General features: G+C 34.4%; 1 protein-coding gene across 2 annotated transcripts in view; it reads right to left on the bottom strand.

The window, feature by feature from the left end:
• The window catches only part of LOC116182458 (steroid hormone receptor ERR2-like), a 33,104-nt gene extending 19,272 nt beyond the window's left edge, over positions 1-13,832 (bottom strand). For both annotated transcript variants that reach the window (XM_031502995.1, XM_031503001.1), the window contains exon 1: positions 13,691-13,832. In XM_031502995.1, coding sequence (XP_031358855.1) covers positions 13,691-13,792 — 102 coding nt within the window. In that variant the 5' untranslated portion in view covers positions 13,793-13,832. The remainder of the gene's footprint in view (positions 1-13,690) is intronic.
• Positions 13,833-17,722: the final 3,890 nt, after the last annotated feature.

The following is a 17,722-nucleotide window of genomic DNA, read 5'->3' as shown; positions in this document are numbered from 1 at the left end:
TAGCAGTGAGTAAATTAGGACTGTTATGAAAGGTTATTAAGGTTATTAAGGATTAGCAAAAACAAACGCTTCGTATAGTCATAGGACTTAGCAAAATGAAACTGCATTTTATGCAGAAAGCAAGCCGCTTTTCCCAGTAATACTAGGGACCGATATGAATGATTTCGTCCGAGGAAATGAAAATTTTACTCACTGTAATTCAAAATGGCGGACGTTTTCTAAAATGGCGACTGCATAATTTCAAAAATTTGTAGACCCAAAACGGTTGCACCGATTTTAGTGATTGGGGTGTCAATCAATTCGTATTGACACCTGTAATCAAAAGAAAAATAATGTTTAAGAAAATAAAGATGGCGTCTGAATATAAAAGAAAATTGTGAAATTTTCTAATTAATTTCTTCGTTCTAATGAAAATAACTACTAAATATCCTATAATATGTTCACGTATTTTCTCATTTAAATAAAAGCTGACAATATTACCTACAAACCAAAAAATAATTGTTGACAATCCGTCCAGTAGTTTTTGCACTATACGAATTATAAGAGAAGCGTGTGGTTTTGAAAGCCGTCACTACACGCGATGTGGCGCCTCGTACAATCAAAATGAGTGCACTGATTTCAGTAATTTACATCACAGACGATATGTATTTATCTATATATCTTGGTATTTTTTTCCTGTATTAATATGACGTTGAGCATAAAGGGTTTCGTACCGTTACACACACAATGGTTTATTTGTTTTAGTCACAATTTACTAGGCATCATTCATATTGGTCCCTAGTATTACTGGGAAAAGCGGCTTGCTTTCTGCATAAAATGCAGCTTCCGATGTAAATATCGCTCTAAACCCTAAGACTAGTAAAGAATAAGATAATATTCATCCAATATATTTTACCTATTACATTATTTGAACGTAATACAGTAATCGTAGAAAATTGATTAAGTATGTAATAATTAAAAAAAACTCATAATCCGTAAATCAAGTATGTAACTCGGACAAAGTAGGTATTTATTATTCAAGGGACCAAAAAAATTGATAGGTACCACAAATAAGGAAAAATTATAAGAAAACGCATACGAAAAAGAGCAGTTTATTTGCAGAACTTGTACGTCGGCTCTCATATGTCCTGGAAGTGTCAAAAAATATGAAGCTATGGGACGTGTGTCCAGATTATCGAATAGTTAAATCTACGGTACACTTGCGCAAAACTCCAACGTAGATATAGATACTCATCAACGTTTCTTAGAAAAACTATTAAAATATAAATATCTCGTGGTTCAGTTTAAATTTTGCGGTAGGTCATGTCGTGTCTATTTTTTCGGGCCAATTTGGCACTGTGTTTGCGGTTAAGAGGATATACAAAAAAATAATTTTTGAGAATCGTTAGGCGGTTGTACCAAGTTCCAACTTAAAATCGCCCACTCCCTTGCAGGAGCTTATATTATGAAAGAAAAAAACGCACGCTTGTTAAATCCCATCCAACAACGTAAAACCTTCAAATAAATTGTGGGAGAGAATATTAGTTTAGTGGCACCTGTCATTTACACGTGTACCACCGAAACCCAAAATTCAGAATTACGCTTGGATAACCAATTTTAATTGGCTTAAAACGATCTATTAAAAAATGTGCCAAGAAAGACAATAATAATAATAATAATTAAAGAATTACTTCTATTTATTGCTGTTGAATATTTCTAGAACCTTGGGTGGGCGTTCCCAGTGCCCATCAAAATGGAAATTACACAAGATGTAAATAGCGAAATTTTTCCAGTATGTATAGGTCAAAATACTTACTATCTAGCACAAAGAGAATATGTACCACCTAAGTAAATATTTATTTATGTGATTGACACCATTTCCCAAAATACATAAAACTAAAAATAATAAAAGTAATATCAAGGCTGATTGTAAGAACGTAAACAAAGTGAATAAAATTACGCAACCCGATTTAGTTTCTTAAATTGCAGCAAATAAAATGTGCACCAAAGAAATATTTTGCAAAGAATTTGGCATCGGCTATTTAAAATGACGTCATAAATTGGCCGAGCGCAAGACAACTGTATTCATAAAGAATCTCCCGTGTATAACCTTGACCATGAAAGTGGAATTTTATCACGCCCATTTTTTAAGCCTGCCATTGTTTTGTACTGTATACATGTTTCTTAATGGACAATTTATTAACTATTTTTAATCCCGCTTTATCCAAATCATAAATCAAAGAAACCTTTTTTGTCCACGCGGTGGATGACGCCTCCACCGGTTTTGCCAGACATTTATTTATTAAATGGCAAAGCAAAAGTAACCAAATACTACGGGAATATCAGACATTGTTTGTGTACACGATTTCGGAATTAATGTAAACATGGCTTGTTTTTCGAGTCCTTCGTCATATAAATAGCCGAAATTTAAATATAAACGAGTCGAAAACTAACCTGGGTTAACTTAGTTCATCTTTTCGTAATGAAACATTGTCATGATTCATTAAAAAATTTGCATACCTCGCCATACGCATGCACAAATAGCACCGAGAAGCAAAAACCTCATTTAAATATAAAAATGAATTTACCTACTCTATTTATATTGTAATTCTATGAACCGAACTAAAATGAAGTAATGAGTTCAAGGTTGAATTTTTCAACCCGATTGATTTTTCATGAACAACAAACCCATTATTCTAAAAAGTATGGCATACAACAGGTAATTCAAAAGCTACATACCTGCTTTTTAATTGACTGTCCTAGTGATCACGCGATTATAATGTCAGGAGCCAGTGTGTCTCGCCCGTTTAAAATACGATAGATCAGATATTGGACGAGTTTCAAAATATAATTGCATTAATTCTGATCAGAAAATATCAGGAGTCGTATTTCTCAAATGTTGACCAATATCAAAAATTTCAATTGAACCTAACTACGGTCTCTGAAGTAACTGCCGATATGAAATGGAACGTTTTCATTTCATAAAATTGAATAAATCCTAAAACGTATAAAAATGTGGTACCCACGCGGACGCGGTGGACTTTTGAGATGGTATATTTTAAATCCGTAAAAAACCTTAATTTTTTTCAATATATGTAAACAATATTTGAGCCAAACTGAACCTAATGCTATTTTATAACAATCTGGTTTCATTTACATTGTAAAAAAAGAATCGGTAATGATGTTAGAAATTACAGTAGCCCATTCCCCTCAGAACTAAAAAATCTATAGCACTGAACGATAAGCTCCAAAAATTTCGCCAAAATATTCTAGGCACAATTTTACTTAACTTCCAAAAGGTACTTCAAAATGATGGTAGAGAAATGTCCATGATTTCCGTTTCCTATAATAGCAAATCGAATTGTGTTTAATGAAAGTTCCAATATCGATGCCGAAGTTTATTTATTAGTTAAGTTTGCGTTCGTATGTGATAAATTTACATGCTATAAATTGTGTAGAAGTGAGTAGAAACTGTTATAGATAAATCCATTTAAGGACTTGATAAATTCATTTTTCTACGACCTGCCTAGAAAGGCATTATATTAGTAGCCATTACCTAGACCTGTGCGTAATGGAAAAATTAGAATAGATCATTGTACGTTTGGAAGTGATAATTATCTACAACGTCGTTTCGGGTTTTGTCTTATTTTCACTACGAAATTTACGGAGGTCGTAGAAAAAGTATGGTACGTCATTCGGTTTTAATTTTTGGTATTACAGGTTCGTAAAATTGCAATTTTTCTACTCACCTCAATACGCACATTACAACCTTATGACGTAATATACTATATTAAATCATAAATCACGTAATTAAATTTACGTTAGAGATTGTTTACGCCATACTTTGATCAATAACTATGTGCTTTTTATTCCAGTGGTGCCACATCTTTAAATCTTCGTTTCAGCTTTTGGTCATTTTGGTCCAATTGATTATCGCGAGGATTATCGCAACAATGAATATTTACAATAATGTGCTGAAATCGATTTCTTGAAATAACTGCGCACACTTTAATAGTGGCGTCCTTAGATACTTTTCCCAGTACATGTCTCTTCTTGGGATAGAAGCGTAGCCAACTACCCATTAAGTAAAATTAAAAAAAAAACATTTACATTTTTTTTACTTGTAGCATATAGCATAAACGCTCGCATAAACCTCAATAAAAAAATGGTGTATATTTTATTGATTTAATTAGATCATTTCCAAACTATTTTATCTTTCTCTTTCTCTACGGTGTTGATGGGTGATATTGCGGAAGGTTCGGAAATTGCTGCCAATGGTTTGTCGTTTTCTAATGCACCTATTACTTTTGTTGATGTAGAGAGAAGTTTCTCTGCTTAGTGCTTATAAATTAATTCTTAGCGACAGGAGGCAATCATTTCGTGCAGAAAACTTAGAGAAACATCTTACTGCTAGTGTTTACCGTAATTCCTTTTTTATTAGAAAATATGCAACATATATAATTTTGCATATGTGTGCATATACATCAAAACTGTTTGCATATTTTTCACTAATATTCTGCATATATATACGCATATTTTACCATTTATTGTGTATTAATACAGGTCGGAAAGAAATTTTTAAAAAACCATTTTTTTAAATTACTTATTAACAGTTGATTTTATCGAAAAAGTACTTATAACAATATTTATAGCACATACAAAGAGCTTTCATTTACAAAAAAAGAATAATGAAATTGGATCAATAATTTCAGAGATATAGGTAGTTGATTTTATAAAACTCCATCCGCCATCTTTGATTGACCACCATTTCTATTAGCTACCGCTTTGAGATGGCAATCATGGTTTTTTGGCATCCTAATAAAGCTGTATAACCACTGTAAAAAGGAAAATGTTATCCCCAAATGATACCGTCATGTCGACTGGCCCATGGACTAGAAGGCGATGTTCCTCGGATACTACCCAGCTGGATACAGAGTATGGAATCCTGCAACGAAGCAGCAGAACCTGGATAGGAGTGCGGTGATGCAAATGTCGGGGACCCATGAGGAAGAACAACATGACGATGAGCAGTTCATTAGTAACAGGCCAGTCAAATTAGGAAAAATAGCGGAAATAATTGAAAGAAAGCTGAAAATTGGTATAGAGGTACATTAGGGCTTGTATTCGAACATACTAAAAGTCGGGACCAAACTCTTAGTGGCTCGAGCCGCCATCTTGGAAAAAAGGTACTCCAAATCACTTTTTCGCTGATATCTCGGTAACCGTGCATTCTAGCAAGTAAAGTTTTATATGAAAAAAGAAAGATAATAAAATTTTGTATAAAAAAGATGGTACGCACTTTTTTTGTATTTTCGTTATTTACGTCGATATTCCACATTGAATATAGAGCATAATCTTTTTTCAGATGCAGGTGCATTACTTTCAGCGCTCGCGTGCTTTAAACATATGTTTAAAATATTGACTGACATTGTTAAGGCCTGTTGACCACCTAAGAGAAGGAAATAATACATAATATATTTATTTTTATACTATATAGCCGAATACAAAAGATACCTACATAAGGAAACTAAGAAAAATAAATATTGCCAAAATCCAAAGTCGTTTGAACTACTTGTAATTGATATGGGGCATTTACAAAAAAAATATAAATCAAACTTGACTTCATTTCATAAAAAAAATACTAAAAATAATAAACTAAACTAAACAATTCCATTAACAATTCGCGAAATAGTAGGTACATAGCGCTGTTCCAGTATCCACACCTGCACTTTTTTCATGAAAGCGGTATAGGTAGATACGAGGGTAGATATCTTTTTCATTTCGCGCGGTAGAATGGAATAAAGCCTTGGAGCAATGTACTGAGCACATCGTTTACCGATTGTTTTTTCAGACCTTGGAAAAAGTATATTATGGTCTTCCTGGCGTGTATAATGAGAGTGCATGTTGGGCAGTAATTTTGGATGTTTTTCTGAACTGGAGGATTTTGTTACAGTAAAGTTGGCGTAAATTCATTACATTTGATTCCTTATACAGGGTGGTGCCTAGCGCAACGCGGCACAGGGATGTCAATGGTCATTTCTTTATAGTCAATTACTAGCTCCCCTAATTATTTTAGAGCAAAAGTCTAAAGAAGTTTTTTAGAGAAAAAAATACTGCATCTGTTCATACGATTACTTATAATTTTCCGTTTTTCAAAACCGTAGAAATTAACAAAATAAAAAGGTTCATTTTTCAATAAAACAGATATGCCTTAGAATTACCTAAAAAATACAGCGATCACGTTTCATTATTTGCCTTTGACGTTTATTAAATTTATACTTGTTTATAAATTAGTTAGTCATAAAATTGTTTATCATGTATATTTAACTGACGAGAAATGTTAAAGTTAACTTAGATGCGATGCGCTTGTAGTTTGTTAAAAGATTCCCAAGCATCACTGATTTATAAAAATGTAATTTTTTATTTTGTCGATTTCTACGATTTTGAAAAACGGAAAATTATAAGTAATAGCAAAGAGAGGTACCGGGTACTCTTTGGTAATAGTATGAACATATGCAGTATTTTTTTCTCTACAAAAACTTCTTTAGACTTTTGCTCTAAAATAATTAGGGGAGCTAGTAATTGACTATAAAGAAATTACCATTGACTCCCTGTGCTGCGTCGTGCTAGGCACCAACCTGTATAAGGCTGTTTAAGGATTCACTAGCATAAAATACCCCCAGCCAACAATTCCATACATTAACAGTGATTGTATTAACGAGAAATACAAAACACACATCTGTTGAGTGAGTACGATATGTCGTAAGTGTTTAATTTTAGATAAAACTGCCCTTCTCTTCACTGGTCAACATGCCCTAAAATGTCAACTAAATCAATTTTTTAAACATATTCATGTTTAAAGCACGCGAGTGCTGAAAGTAATGCACCTACATCTGAAAAAAGAGTATGCTCTATATTCAATGTGGAATATCGACGTAAATATCGAAAATACAAAAAAAGTGCATACCATCTTTTTTATACAAAATTTTATTATCTTTCTTTTTTTATATGAAACTTTACTTGCTAGAATGCACGATTACCGAGATATCAGCGAAAAAGTGATTTGGAGTACCTTTTTTCCAAGATGGCGGCTCGAGCTCTAGGAGTTTCGGCCCCGACTTTTAGTATGTTCGAATATAAGCCCTAATGTACCTCTATACCAATTTTCAGCTTTCTTTCAATTACTTCCGCTATTCGTGGAAATTTGATCTAATTTGACTGTACTATAACAATTTGAATCAAATCGGTCTTTCAAACATCTATTTGCTTATATGTCCGAACGGAGACGGACTCAACCTGCTAAACGTTTGCAACTCAATAAAAACCCCTCGTATTATTTCCATTTAAGGTTATAAATATCTAGTGATGCAGATTAATATTTATAGACATAAATTACTTTCCCTATTACCTTCTGACGTCAGTTCATATTATACGAGTACTGCCACAAATTAAGCCCAAATTTATCGCTCTAAATGTAGGATCGTATTCTTTACCGAAGAAGCCATTTGTACTTATGGGATGTTGAAAAATGGTTTTGTCAGGTGTAAACAAATAGTACAAACAGTGACAGAGGTGCACTAAAAACCTTGCTGTCTATTTGAATTCATTACACTTTACAGAGACGGCAATTGCGTGTAAAAGCAATTCACAATCGCAAATCTTGCATTCATTCGTCTCCCAAATCAATAAAAGTTATGGCTTGGCTAGTCACTTCGAAGGCACAGCAACATTTTAGCACGTCTCGCGCGGGAGTTTATAACTCCCCGACCTCCGAGGGGTATACCGGGTGACAATTAAATTTTTACCCCTCATTGCACAATCAATACGTCTATTGTACGTTTTTATTACGGCTGGAGTTTTTTTGTCATTAAGTACTATAGCTATAAAAGAAACAAATTTAGTGTGTTGGTCAGTGTTTAATTATTATGAGCACAGTAAATGGGAATGTAATAAGAAATTATCTTATGCGTGGAGTTCCACAGAACGTTAATCATGGGATCAAAAAAAGCTGTTACGAACTAGTGTCTCTTCATCTATGTGGATCGAGATCCTAGCAATAAAAAGTCGAATAAAACTGGTCCAAATTTAAGTAAAATCTTCTTTTCTCGTGCGATTCGTTACAATCGAGGTTACAATTGATATAATTTATCGGCTACCGTTTGCAGAGATTGAATAGTATAAGCTTTCCCATTTGGGCGGAAATTGCCATAACTTCGATTGTTAAAATAGAAGAGAACGGAATATCGTTAACATTTTTTTGCGATATACATGTCAATGTGAATACGAAATAATTTGCATTTTAATTTGCACATAATCTATTGCATGAATAATGCGAATTAAACGTCGTTTTGTTTAATTACAACAAACTTTATTTCATTGCGTGTTTAATTCCTTCGAACATAATTTTTTTGCTCTTTTTCGTGTGCATATTAACACAAGTTGATTATCGTAAAGGGGAAAACAGCGTAATATAAAACGATACATTACCACATGCTAAAAATTCCGCATCTACGCACAAACGTGGGGTCTGGAGATCTTTAGTTCCAAGGCGAACATTGTCCCCAATATTTTTTAAATGTGAAGTGAGGCGGCGCAGTCGAATAATTCGGCCAAATGAGTTTGTGATAGATCAAATAATCTTAATACCATTGGTTTGTGGCGTTTTCACAAGGTTCCAAACCAAACCTTCAATGCATTTTGAATGTTTACGGAAATGACGAGTGTTTTGGAAATCCCAAACACATTAAATGGTTTACAATGTCAAAATCAAAATATACTCTTCTATAAAGACCCTTAGTTTAAATAGGAAATCTAATCTATTGGACTGAGTTATGAACAAGACATAAACATGCACAGGCCGCCAAGAACACATTCGAAATGAACGTTATACAGGGTGTTGATTAATTGAGTGCCGATAATACAGGGTGTAAATCCTCCGATGATTTTAAGGAGAAAAATTTATATCAACACTCGGTCCTAAACCTCTTGGTTTTTGAGATACAGGGTGTTAAAATTTTAAGAAAAAATTTTTTTTATCACTCTTAGATATTTTTATGATATTTTGTACACACACATTTTCAATATTAAGCATATTTTGACGTAAAAGATTGCTTACTATTTTTGACTTCTCTAAATTAAATTCAGGGAAACTAACCATCTCGTGAAAGTTAATTCATAACATCTTTCACTCAATGGTTAAAATACCCCTTTATCGTCTTGTATAATAAATAACTATTAAATGTGTATATTAGTCAATTTCAAAGACACATCGATTTTAATGCAATGCCATTAATGCGCTGCTTTAAACAATTAATTGTAAATAGCCGACCGCGTCTTCGGCTGCTGAGCGTTACGCATGAGAAGATTTTACCCCCGTCCAAAACAGATTATGTACCTACACCGAGCGATAAGAGGTAGTCACTTCAAAAACATGACTTCTCTGTACACAATTTAGGTACACTTCTTTGGTAATTTGGCGATTTTGTATTAAAAAGATTTATGGTAAAATAATTAAATAAAACGGATTAAATTGTTTTATTACCCTAATTATAAGGCGTTATTGCACTGATTGTCAATTTAATAATAGTTTGTACTTTGCAAGCGTACATTTTAGTATCCTCAATTCTGAAACTATACATTCCTTATCCTAGTAGGCATGAACTATCGTTATTTGCACAAGATTATCGTTATTCAAGTCACATGCTCAAGCCATCATAAACTGCAATCGTTTAATAGTTCTCACAAAGTATCCTTATCTAATGATTGCTCAAGAATATCAATACCATTACGCATTTTTAAAGGATTGGATAACTAAATGATGATAAAATGGACTGAGTGAAGTTAATATAAAAATCAATAAACGTGACCCACTAAAGCCCACACAAAACTGTAAACAAATACATTTTTCTCTTTCCGATTTTGACCATACATAACGAACTTAATACTTTAAATGAAAAAAATATAGACCATAGCAGCGATCCATTAGCGAAACCCCGAAGTCTCTAGGTGGCCCAGGGGCCGAGATCTCGATGGAACAGACAGACCGACAGATAGACGACGGAAAATATAGCACATAAGCGCTACCTCAACTTCGTTGTGTTATGCTAAACAATTTTATTTGCTGTTGACTAGCACAGGTCCCACCTCTGCGCCTGCACGATTCTGCCCAAAAGCTTTTGAGCTCTTGCTTTTATGTCTAAAGGCATGTCCACATTTGCAACAATGTCCCGTCGCCAACATCCGCGCCGCGAACTCGGTCGCAGATCGAGATTCGCCGCGATCCATGAGTAGTCGGTTTTTCGAAAGATTACGACGCATGATGTACTAGGACTAGTGTGTACGCGACGTTGTTCGGTTCGACGAAATTCAAAATGTACGGTTCGAAATGCGGGTTCGCGACAAGGTTCGTCACGGAATACTGTTGCAAATGTGGACATGGCCTTAAGTTAACAATACCTATGTGTACCGTATACCAAATATAGCTCCAATAGGTTCAGCCGGAAATGAAAGTACAGACAAACAGCCGACATCATCGAGATCTTGTATGATTTCGGATTCCTGGTGCTTTAAAATGTGTAATGTGTATTTCAGCCAAAAACAGTGGGGGGTCATTACATCCCTTACTAACGTGCGGATGGTAAAAGTTGTTTTTATTTTTCACAATAGAAAAATTAGATATCAATAGATAAAATTAGCAAACAATATAAATGTTAATTTCGTTGGAATTTAATATGTTGTTTTGTATAAATTCCGATTAGACACTTTGTGTACTTTACTCCTCCGTTATTATTATGGAGAATTATGAAAATAATTTTATGCATGACGGAAAATTTTAATTCGTTAGGCAACGGCGTGAGAAAAATATGTACTTACTAATACTCTAAGAAACTACTTTTACAGATTAACTTACATACCAAAAGTCTAGGACAGAGGTTGCAGATTACTTGTAAATGTCTCAACTTCTAGTCCTCTAGAATTGTTGAAAATTTTACAGGAATCTATCCAATTTAGATAGGAAGATGAGCTGAAAATTTGTATATAGGAGCATTATATGCCATATGGAGATATTACAGACAAAATCACCATTAATGCATCAATTTCTTTGGGAAAACGCCCGAAAAGATTCCAGCAATACCAAAGAAGTTAATTTTATGTATTTTCCCTAACCACATTGGTTTTATTAAGACAAATTTTCCGTTGGAAAAGTTCAAAGCATCCATGCATTGTTTCGACCGGGAATTCCCAGGTCTTATTTTAGAGAAATTTAAATTCTCCCATACAAAATGAAATTTGCTACAAGTTTTACTCGGTCAAATTTTCGATATCTTATAGTTTTTGAGATATCCGCTCTTAAAAGTCCGTAATTTTGAAAAAAAAACATTTTTGCCTCTCATTTTTTTGCTCTTTTTGATAAATTTGATTTGATAAATACTTAAGTGTTTTGTTTGTTTCAGTGGGATCTTTTGGTGTCACATTTAAAGATGTCGTGAGTGTTGTGTCGTCAAAATGAGCAGAAAGTGGTTTTGTTTGTGATGAGGAGTGCATTGAGTTCTCATGTCTCGGAGGTGGACCAGAAAGAGATAGTTTTCCTTAAAAAAGCCAGTAAAGAAAGAGGAAAATCAGCCAATGTGACTTGACTTCTCGTCCACACAAGGACCCAATCGATGGCGGCTTTCAAGAAACAAGAGACATTCAGCCTAAAACATCAGTGCTGCGATCTGCATTTAATTACCCATGTTCATATGTAAATAGAACAAGGAAAGTGTATCATAGAGCCCCGTCCCTAAAGTTGTTAATTACACCGCCCCGGTAGTAGTCATTTCAGCAGTATCATAAAGCATTTGTTTGTAATCAGTAAAAAAATACAATCTTAAGCGAAGGTTAAAGCCCTAAAAATACATACGTAATGAGAACAAGCTAAAAAGGTGGGCACTTGCAACCGAGCTTGCGACTGACGAAGGCGCATTTTTCCCGCACAGAATCAGCAATAACTTGGGAAGGAAGTGACGAATCCAAATAAACTGTTGTTGTTCTGGTCTCTGCGCTTTAGGCCTACTATACGGTATAAAAAAGAAACCACAAGGAAAAAGCTTAAACTGGAGGACTAGTAGTGGTACAGACGGATACAGGGCGGACCATAGCGTTCCTTTTACTTTTGGAAAATATGCTAAAAATATGCTGCGTAATGATGCAACATACCTCGTATTGGTTAAATGCAAAATACAGAAACCATTCCAAAGTTAAATATGGTAAAATCTAAACAATAATCCCTTTTTACAGGTAACACGCGTAGTCAGTAGGAGTAATGACGTTCACTCCTCATCCTTCTACAACTATTCCTCTATGGGTCCGCATTTGATGCCACCCAGCCAGCCGGCCCGAGATTAAAAGCTACCTTTTTACAAATAAATTTGCGATAATGCGCTAAAAACTGCCGTGGTCTGAACGAATATTGTTTTTAAAAAATTTCAAATTACCTATGGCCATGAATCGATTTTGGCCTTTCACAATTACAGGTTTCCTCTTTTTTTAATTTTCAAACATTAATTGCAGATTAGGAATTTTCATCTTAACAGACCACCAAATACGAAATTTCGTTGAAACATTTTTTATCTAGCTTTCATTTTGGAGGAGGGTCGCACTTTTGGAAAAAAATGTTACAAAAAAAAAGGTGTAGGTACTATCTTCTTGACACGTCCAAAAAACAAATTTTAAAAGTGCTTCCAAACCAAATATTTGAGACTGAAAAAAAAATGTTTTGGTTCCCAAAATGTAGCCCATTAACATAAAATATCACTGGCTTGTATTTCCTATTAAGCTATTCCAGAGGAACAATCCGCGGATGGTTTTTGGGGACGCTGTTTCCAATCCGAAAAATATTCCTATTCCGAAAAAATCTCAAATTTTGTATTTTAGAATTTTAAGGAACCCAAACTGTCGAAAATTTGAAAGAACATGTGGAGGAAAAAGTGCAATCGTAGACATTCAATTTCCAAAAGCCTGATTAATTCATGTCGAAAAATTCCCAAAATCTAAATGTTTTTGTAGACCCGTGTTGGAGTAGGAATTTTACAAAATTCCAAAAAGCGTCCTGATTTGCATGTGTGTTAAAAAATTAAAGCAATTCCAAATTTAGAAAGTTTGGAAACGCAGCTTGTGAATGAAACATGGACCTTTGATTTGTTTGTTTTGGATCCCCAATGCCAATTTCAAAATTATAAAGGAAAACTACTGATTATATTTGTCAGCTTCAAACAAGTTATAATGAATTATGCCGCAACGTTAGAATCTAATCAATAGTGATATGAGAATTTACTTGATTGAATGTATACGTTTTTCAACGAGCGTTGTGCACAAGAAGTTCATAATCATTAAAATGCACAAAGGTCCAAAAAAACCGTGCAGACTGGTTTACATTATGATCCTAAATTGAATAAATTTTCGATGGATAAATTGAAAGACATAATTAGCAAAAATGAGCAAAAGAAAAGTCATGATATAACATACCACCTCATGCATCCAACTATCCATTTTCTACATGTATTAATTTACACATGAATTAAGTTGGAAGTTTTAAATTAACTTAAGGCACTGTTCCTAATCACGTGCAAGTAGTTTCTTTAAATTTCAAATATAACAACACGAAAATGTTGGCACAAATTCTAGATTAAATCACACAGATTTATTTAAGACGCGATTTATCGAAACCTACATAATTTGTATGACGATAGTCCTTGAAGAATGTTTCCTTTTCGCGAAAGAAAAATAAACAAATAAATCGAAAATTGAAATAAAGCGGCTTTCGGTTTCGCATCTGCCAATATCAGTTATATACTACTACTGGCCGTTGCCCGTTACTACGCGAATAAACGACGTGACCACGTGTGTTTAACGACGACGATATTCCTTCTCCGATTCGGTCGAAATCGGAAATGCCAGAAAACATTTCCATATAATATTATCAACGTGCCTCAAAGAACCACGATAAGGACGATAATAGTTCAGTTGTTGTGTTTACCTTTTCTGATATTTGCAATTTTATCTGCAATCTGGATCTTCCTCGCAAGTGCAGAGCAGAAATGGCACGATCACAGAAAATCCTATTCACCTTGATAATATAATTAAAAATAAGTTTGTAATTAAACCATAAAATAATTGAAATTTAAAACTTCCATTCTGTTTATCGCCAATTGTGTTAACTTATAATGCAAATTTAATAATTGGCCATTCTCTCGACATCGCACCCAAACGTTTTTATTGACACAACTAAAGTTCAAAACGTAATCTGGGTTAGTTTAATTTTTTTGCTGATACCCTTGCGTGTTGTCCAAAATGGTTCCGATTAAATAGCCATACTTCGCCATACGACAAAGGAGGTCAAGTTCATTGCCATAGATTTGAAATTATTAAAAAATGCACAAGCGATTTACTATTTACATAAAAGCCCATTTCAATCAAGTGTCAGTTTAAGTGCTATCGATTTAATTTTCTCTATTCACTTACTAGTTCCACTTTTATGTGATTTAAAAGAAGGTTTCTGATTGCTAAAATGTTTTTTTTAATTTACGACTACTTTTATTACCATTTTTTGTGTTGCTCAGTCCTTAAACTTCATTGAAATTTGACGCTTTTACCTATTGCAGCTGCTTTGTTTATTTGTCTGCTTCGCCTCGATAAAACCCAGAATATGGGTAACAGTTTTCATAAAATACCGATTACCAACGTCTTATTTGTAAAAATTTGTTTACCATATAATTGTTACTAATAAATGCAGACCTAGAGGTTCGGTAAAAAAATAATTCATTGACGTATGCTCGAAAAACCCAAAATCTATTCTAAACCGTGGAATTTGTGTGGAAAAAAACGACGAAATAAAAAGTAAAGTAGGAAGTAAAGGAACTGTTTATATTTCGGCTATATATTCTTTTTTTTTTACCTTGACTACCCCCAATGCCTATTCTCCAAGTGTGCAACCGTGAAATTTTGGGGTTCATACATTTTTGTCTGAAGTAGCAAACAACAGCTTAGATATTCCTAATGTTCATCTCCACCACAACAAATAACTTGAAACTATAATAACAAATCTTGAAATTCTCTACTTATCTAATTTTATATCATTGATTGATAAATATTTATCAATCAACGCTTATTATTATCACCATCAATGGTTGTTATTCCAAGTACAGCTTTTTTGCCGAACTGCCTTTAAACAATTAAAAATTTTAACTTTTTTATACGGGGCGCTGATAAGTCTGAAAACGATCGATTATCGGGGAAAGTATAGGTACAAGGTATCAAAAAAAAATTTATACAAAAGATTTAAGGTGACCCAAATGCAATCGTTTCCGAGTTATAGAGTTTTGAATATAAAAGGCATTGCTTTAAAATGTATTCAATCAAGAACAATAATTAATGACATCGCGAATTTCTTTTGAAAACGTTCTGTAGTTATGATTGTTTGGAATCATTCATTATTGTTTTTTATTGAATTATTAATGAATTTTAAAATAATACAGTTTATTTTCAAAATTCGATAACCCGGAAACTATTGAATTTAGGTACATGATGCTGATTACAAATTTTGCACATAATTGAGAGAATTGAAATATTGAATAATATACAAGATGTTCCATTTAAAAAATGCGATTTTGGTGTGCCGCGCCTTTATGAGCAACCCTGTATAACTAAAATTATTACTGCCTAGTAGACCTTGAAGACCTCCAAAACTTTGTATAAAACATATTTCGGTATCTTGTCTATTTTCCCCGACCGTCGTCCTTTTCCAGACTTATCAGCGACCCTGTACAGTACGCCTCCGTACATACGTGGCGAAACATACATGACTTCAATAAAAATAAGCATATACAGCCTGATTCAAATTCACAGTGGTTGATTTGCTGGACAATAAAACGTAACTCATAATAGTCGCCCCATTCACCTCAATCCCTATCTAGACTCCAGCGCGGCAACTACAGGTGGTTTAGAAGTTTACCTTGTTTTCGTGTAACTTCCTAACTCCGCTATGCGTCTTTATATTTTATAAGAGCCTGATGTTACACGTACTTACCGTTGATATAAGGGTAAGTGGCAAACTAAAGCGTGGAACAAGAATGATGCGGGTAGAGGAAGTTGAAAAGTAAAGAAAGTGCCCATGCCTGCGCAGAAAATCCACCGACAGGTGACGCAATACTAGCGAATCTCAAACAATTAATTACAGTGACTATACTTTTCAATGAAAATGCAAAATACCATGTAGCGATTTTAGTTTCTCCATTACACAGAATTATTATTGTTTACGGTTTATTACTTGTTGAAAGATCCCCGTAACTTTTGAAGCGATTTTGATAAATGGATCCATCTATTGATGGAATTTAATCAAGCAATTTCCTTTCCTTCATACGCGGTATCGCTTAATAAAAAACAGCTGAAAGCGTGAGGTAGAACACATGGAATTTTAATTGCCGTCTTTCGTATATATTGCTCTCTGGTCCTGGCGATTGATTGGATTCATAATTTGGGGATTCCAAAGTAATTAGTTTGTGAGGATATACATTTGCGTACTTCCTTTCTTATCGTAAGTATCACCATTTGCATTTCGTTGATTTAGAGTGTACTTTCTTTTTTCGGCTGTAATTTGTTATACTGCAATTCATCTACGATCAACTCTCTTATTTATGACGTAGGTAAATTTTATGCCATCAACGAAGGTAGGTTACCTTTGATTTCTTTTAGGGTCTTAGTTCCAGTTTAACTTCAACTTTAAGGAATAGTTTAAGTTCCGGTTTACGTTCAATTTTAAGCTCCGAAACACATCTGACATTGCATACGATTCAGTTCGACGTGCAAGTTTCGTACCCGTGGACAGAGTTGGACTGGGTCAAGCATAGAGTGACCAAGTAACCCGGTGACCCAGTTAGTTTACTGACCCAGTGACCCAGCTTGACCCGGTGGCCCAGTTTGACCCGGTGGCCCAGCTTGACCTAGTGACCCATCTTGACCCAGCTTTACTCAGTGACCCATCTTGACCCGGTGGCCCAGTAATTAAATTATTGTTAGGTATCATCCAAAACAATTTCAAGTAACTTTTAATTAAAAAAAAAAACTTCCTCAATAATATTCGGCAACAAGCACGTAGCCCAATTTCATTCAAGAGAACTAATACCTAAAAAAATCAAATGCATTTGTTTATAGTTTGTAGTCAAGTAGTCAATGAAAGTATTTAGAGAAAATATTTATTTGGATTAAGCTAACTAGTAGAAAAAAATTAAATGTGAATGAACACCTGTAAGCAAACTGGTAAACCCTGAAGCAAAGAAATGAAAGAGGGAACTGTTTAGAAATAACATTACTCTAATACAATTCGGGCCATGGAAAGTTTTTTACGGCAGTATTAAAGCAAACATCACAGAAATGGCAGTTGTCAAGCAATCGAGTATTATTAACAAACCAGCATTTCATTTATTTCATAATCTGTACACTTGAACCGAGGGCACTGCGTTATTCGATCAAACTAGGTTACTGGGTCGAATTGGGTCTCCGGGTGAAATTGGGTCGCTGGGTCAAACTGGGACACTGGGTCAAGTTGGATCACTGAGTCAAACTGGGTCACTGGGTCTAACTGAAAAGAATATGACGTGACCCAGTGACCCAGTCCAACTCTGCCCGTGGATTAAGTGCACCATCGTCTGCGGGTACCGACGCCCTTGACTTATCTTTCCACCTGGTGATAACAAGCGGTCATTTT

This window comes from Photinus pyralis, unplaced genomic scaffold (genome assembly GCF_008802855.1).
Source record: "Photinus pyralis isolate 1611_PpyrPB1 unplaced genomic scaffold, Ppyr1.3 Ppyr1.4_LG1, whole genome shotgun sequence".
Taxonomy (NCBI): domain Eukaryota; kingdom Metazoa; phylum Arthropoda; class Insecta; order Coleoptera; family Lampyridae; genus Photinus; species Photinus pyralis.
Note: the sequence above shows the minus strand (reverse complement) of the source record. Positions and strands in the feature narration are given on the sequence as shown.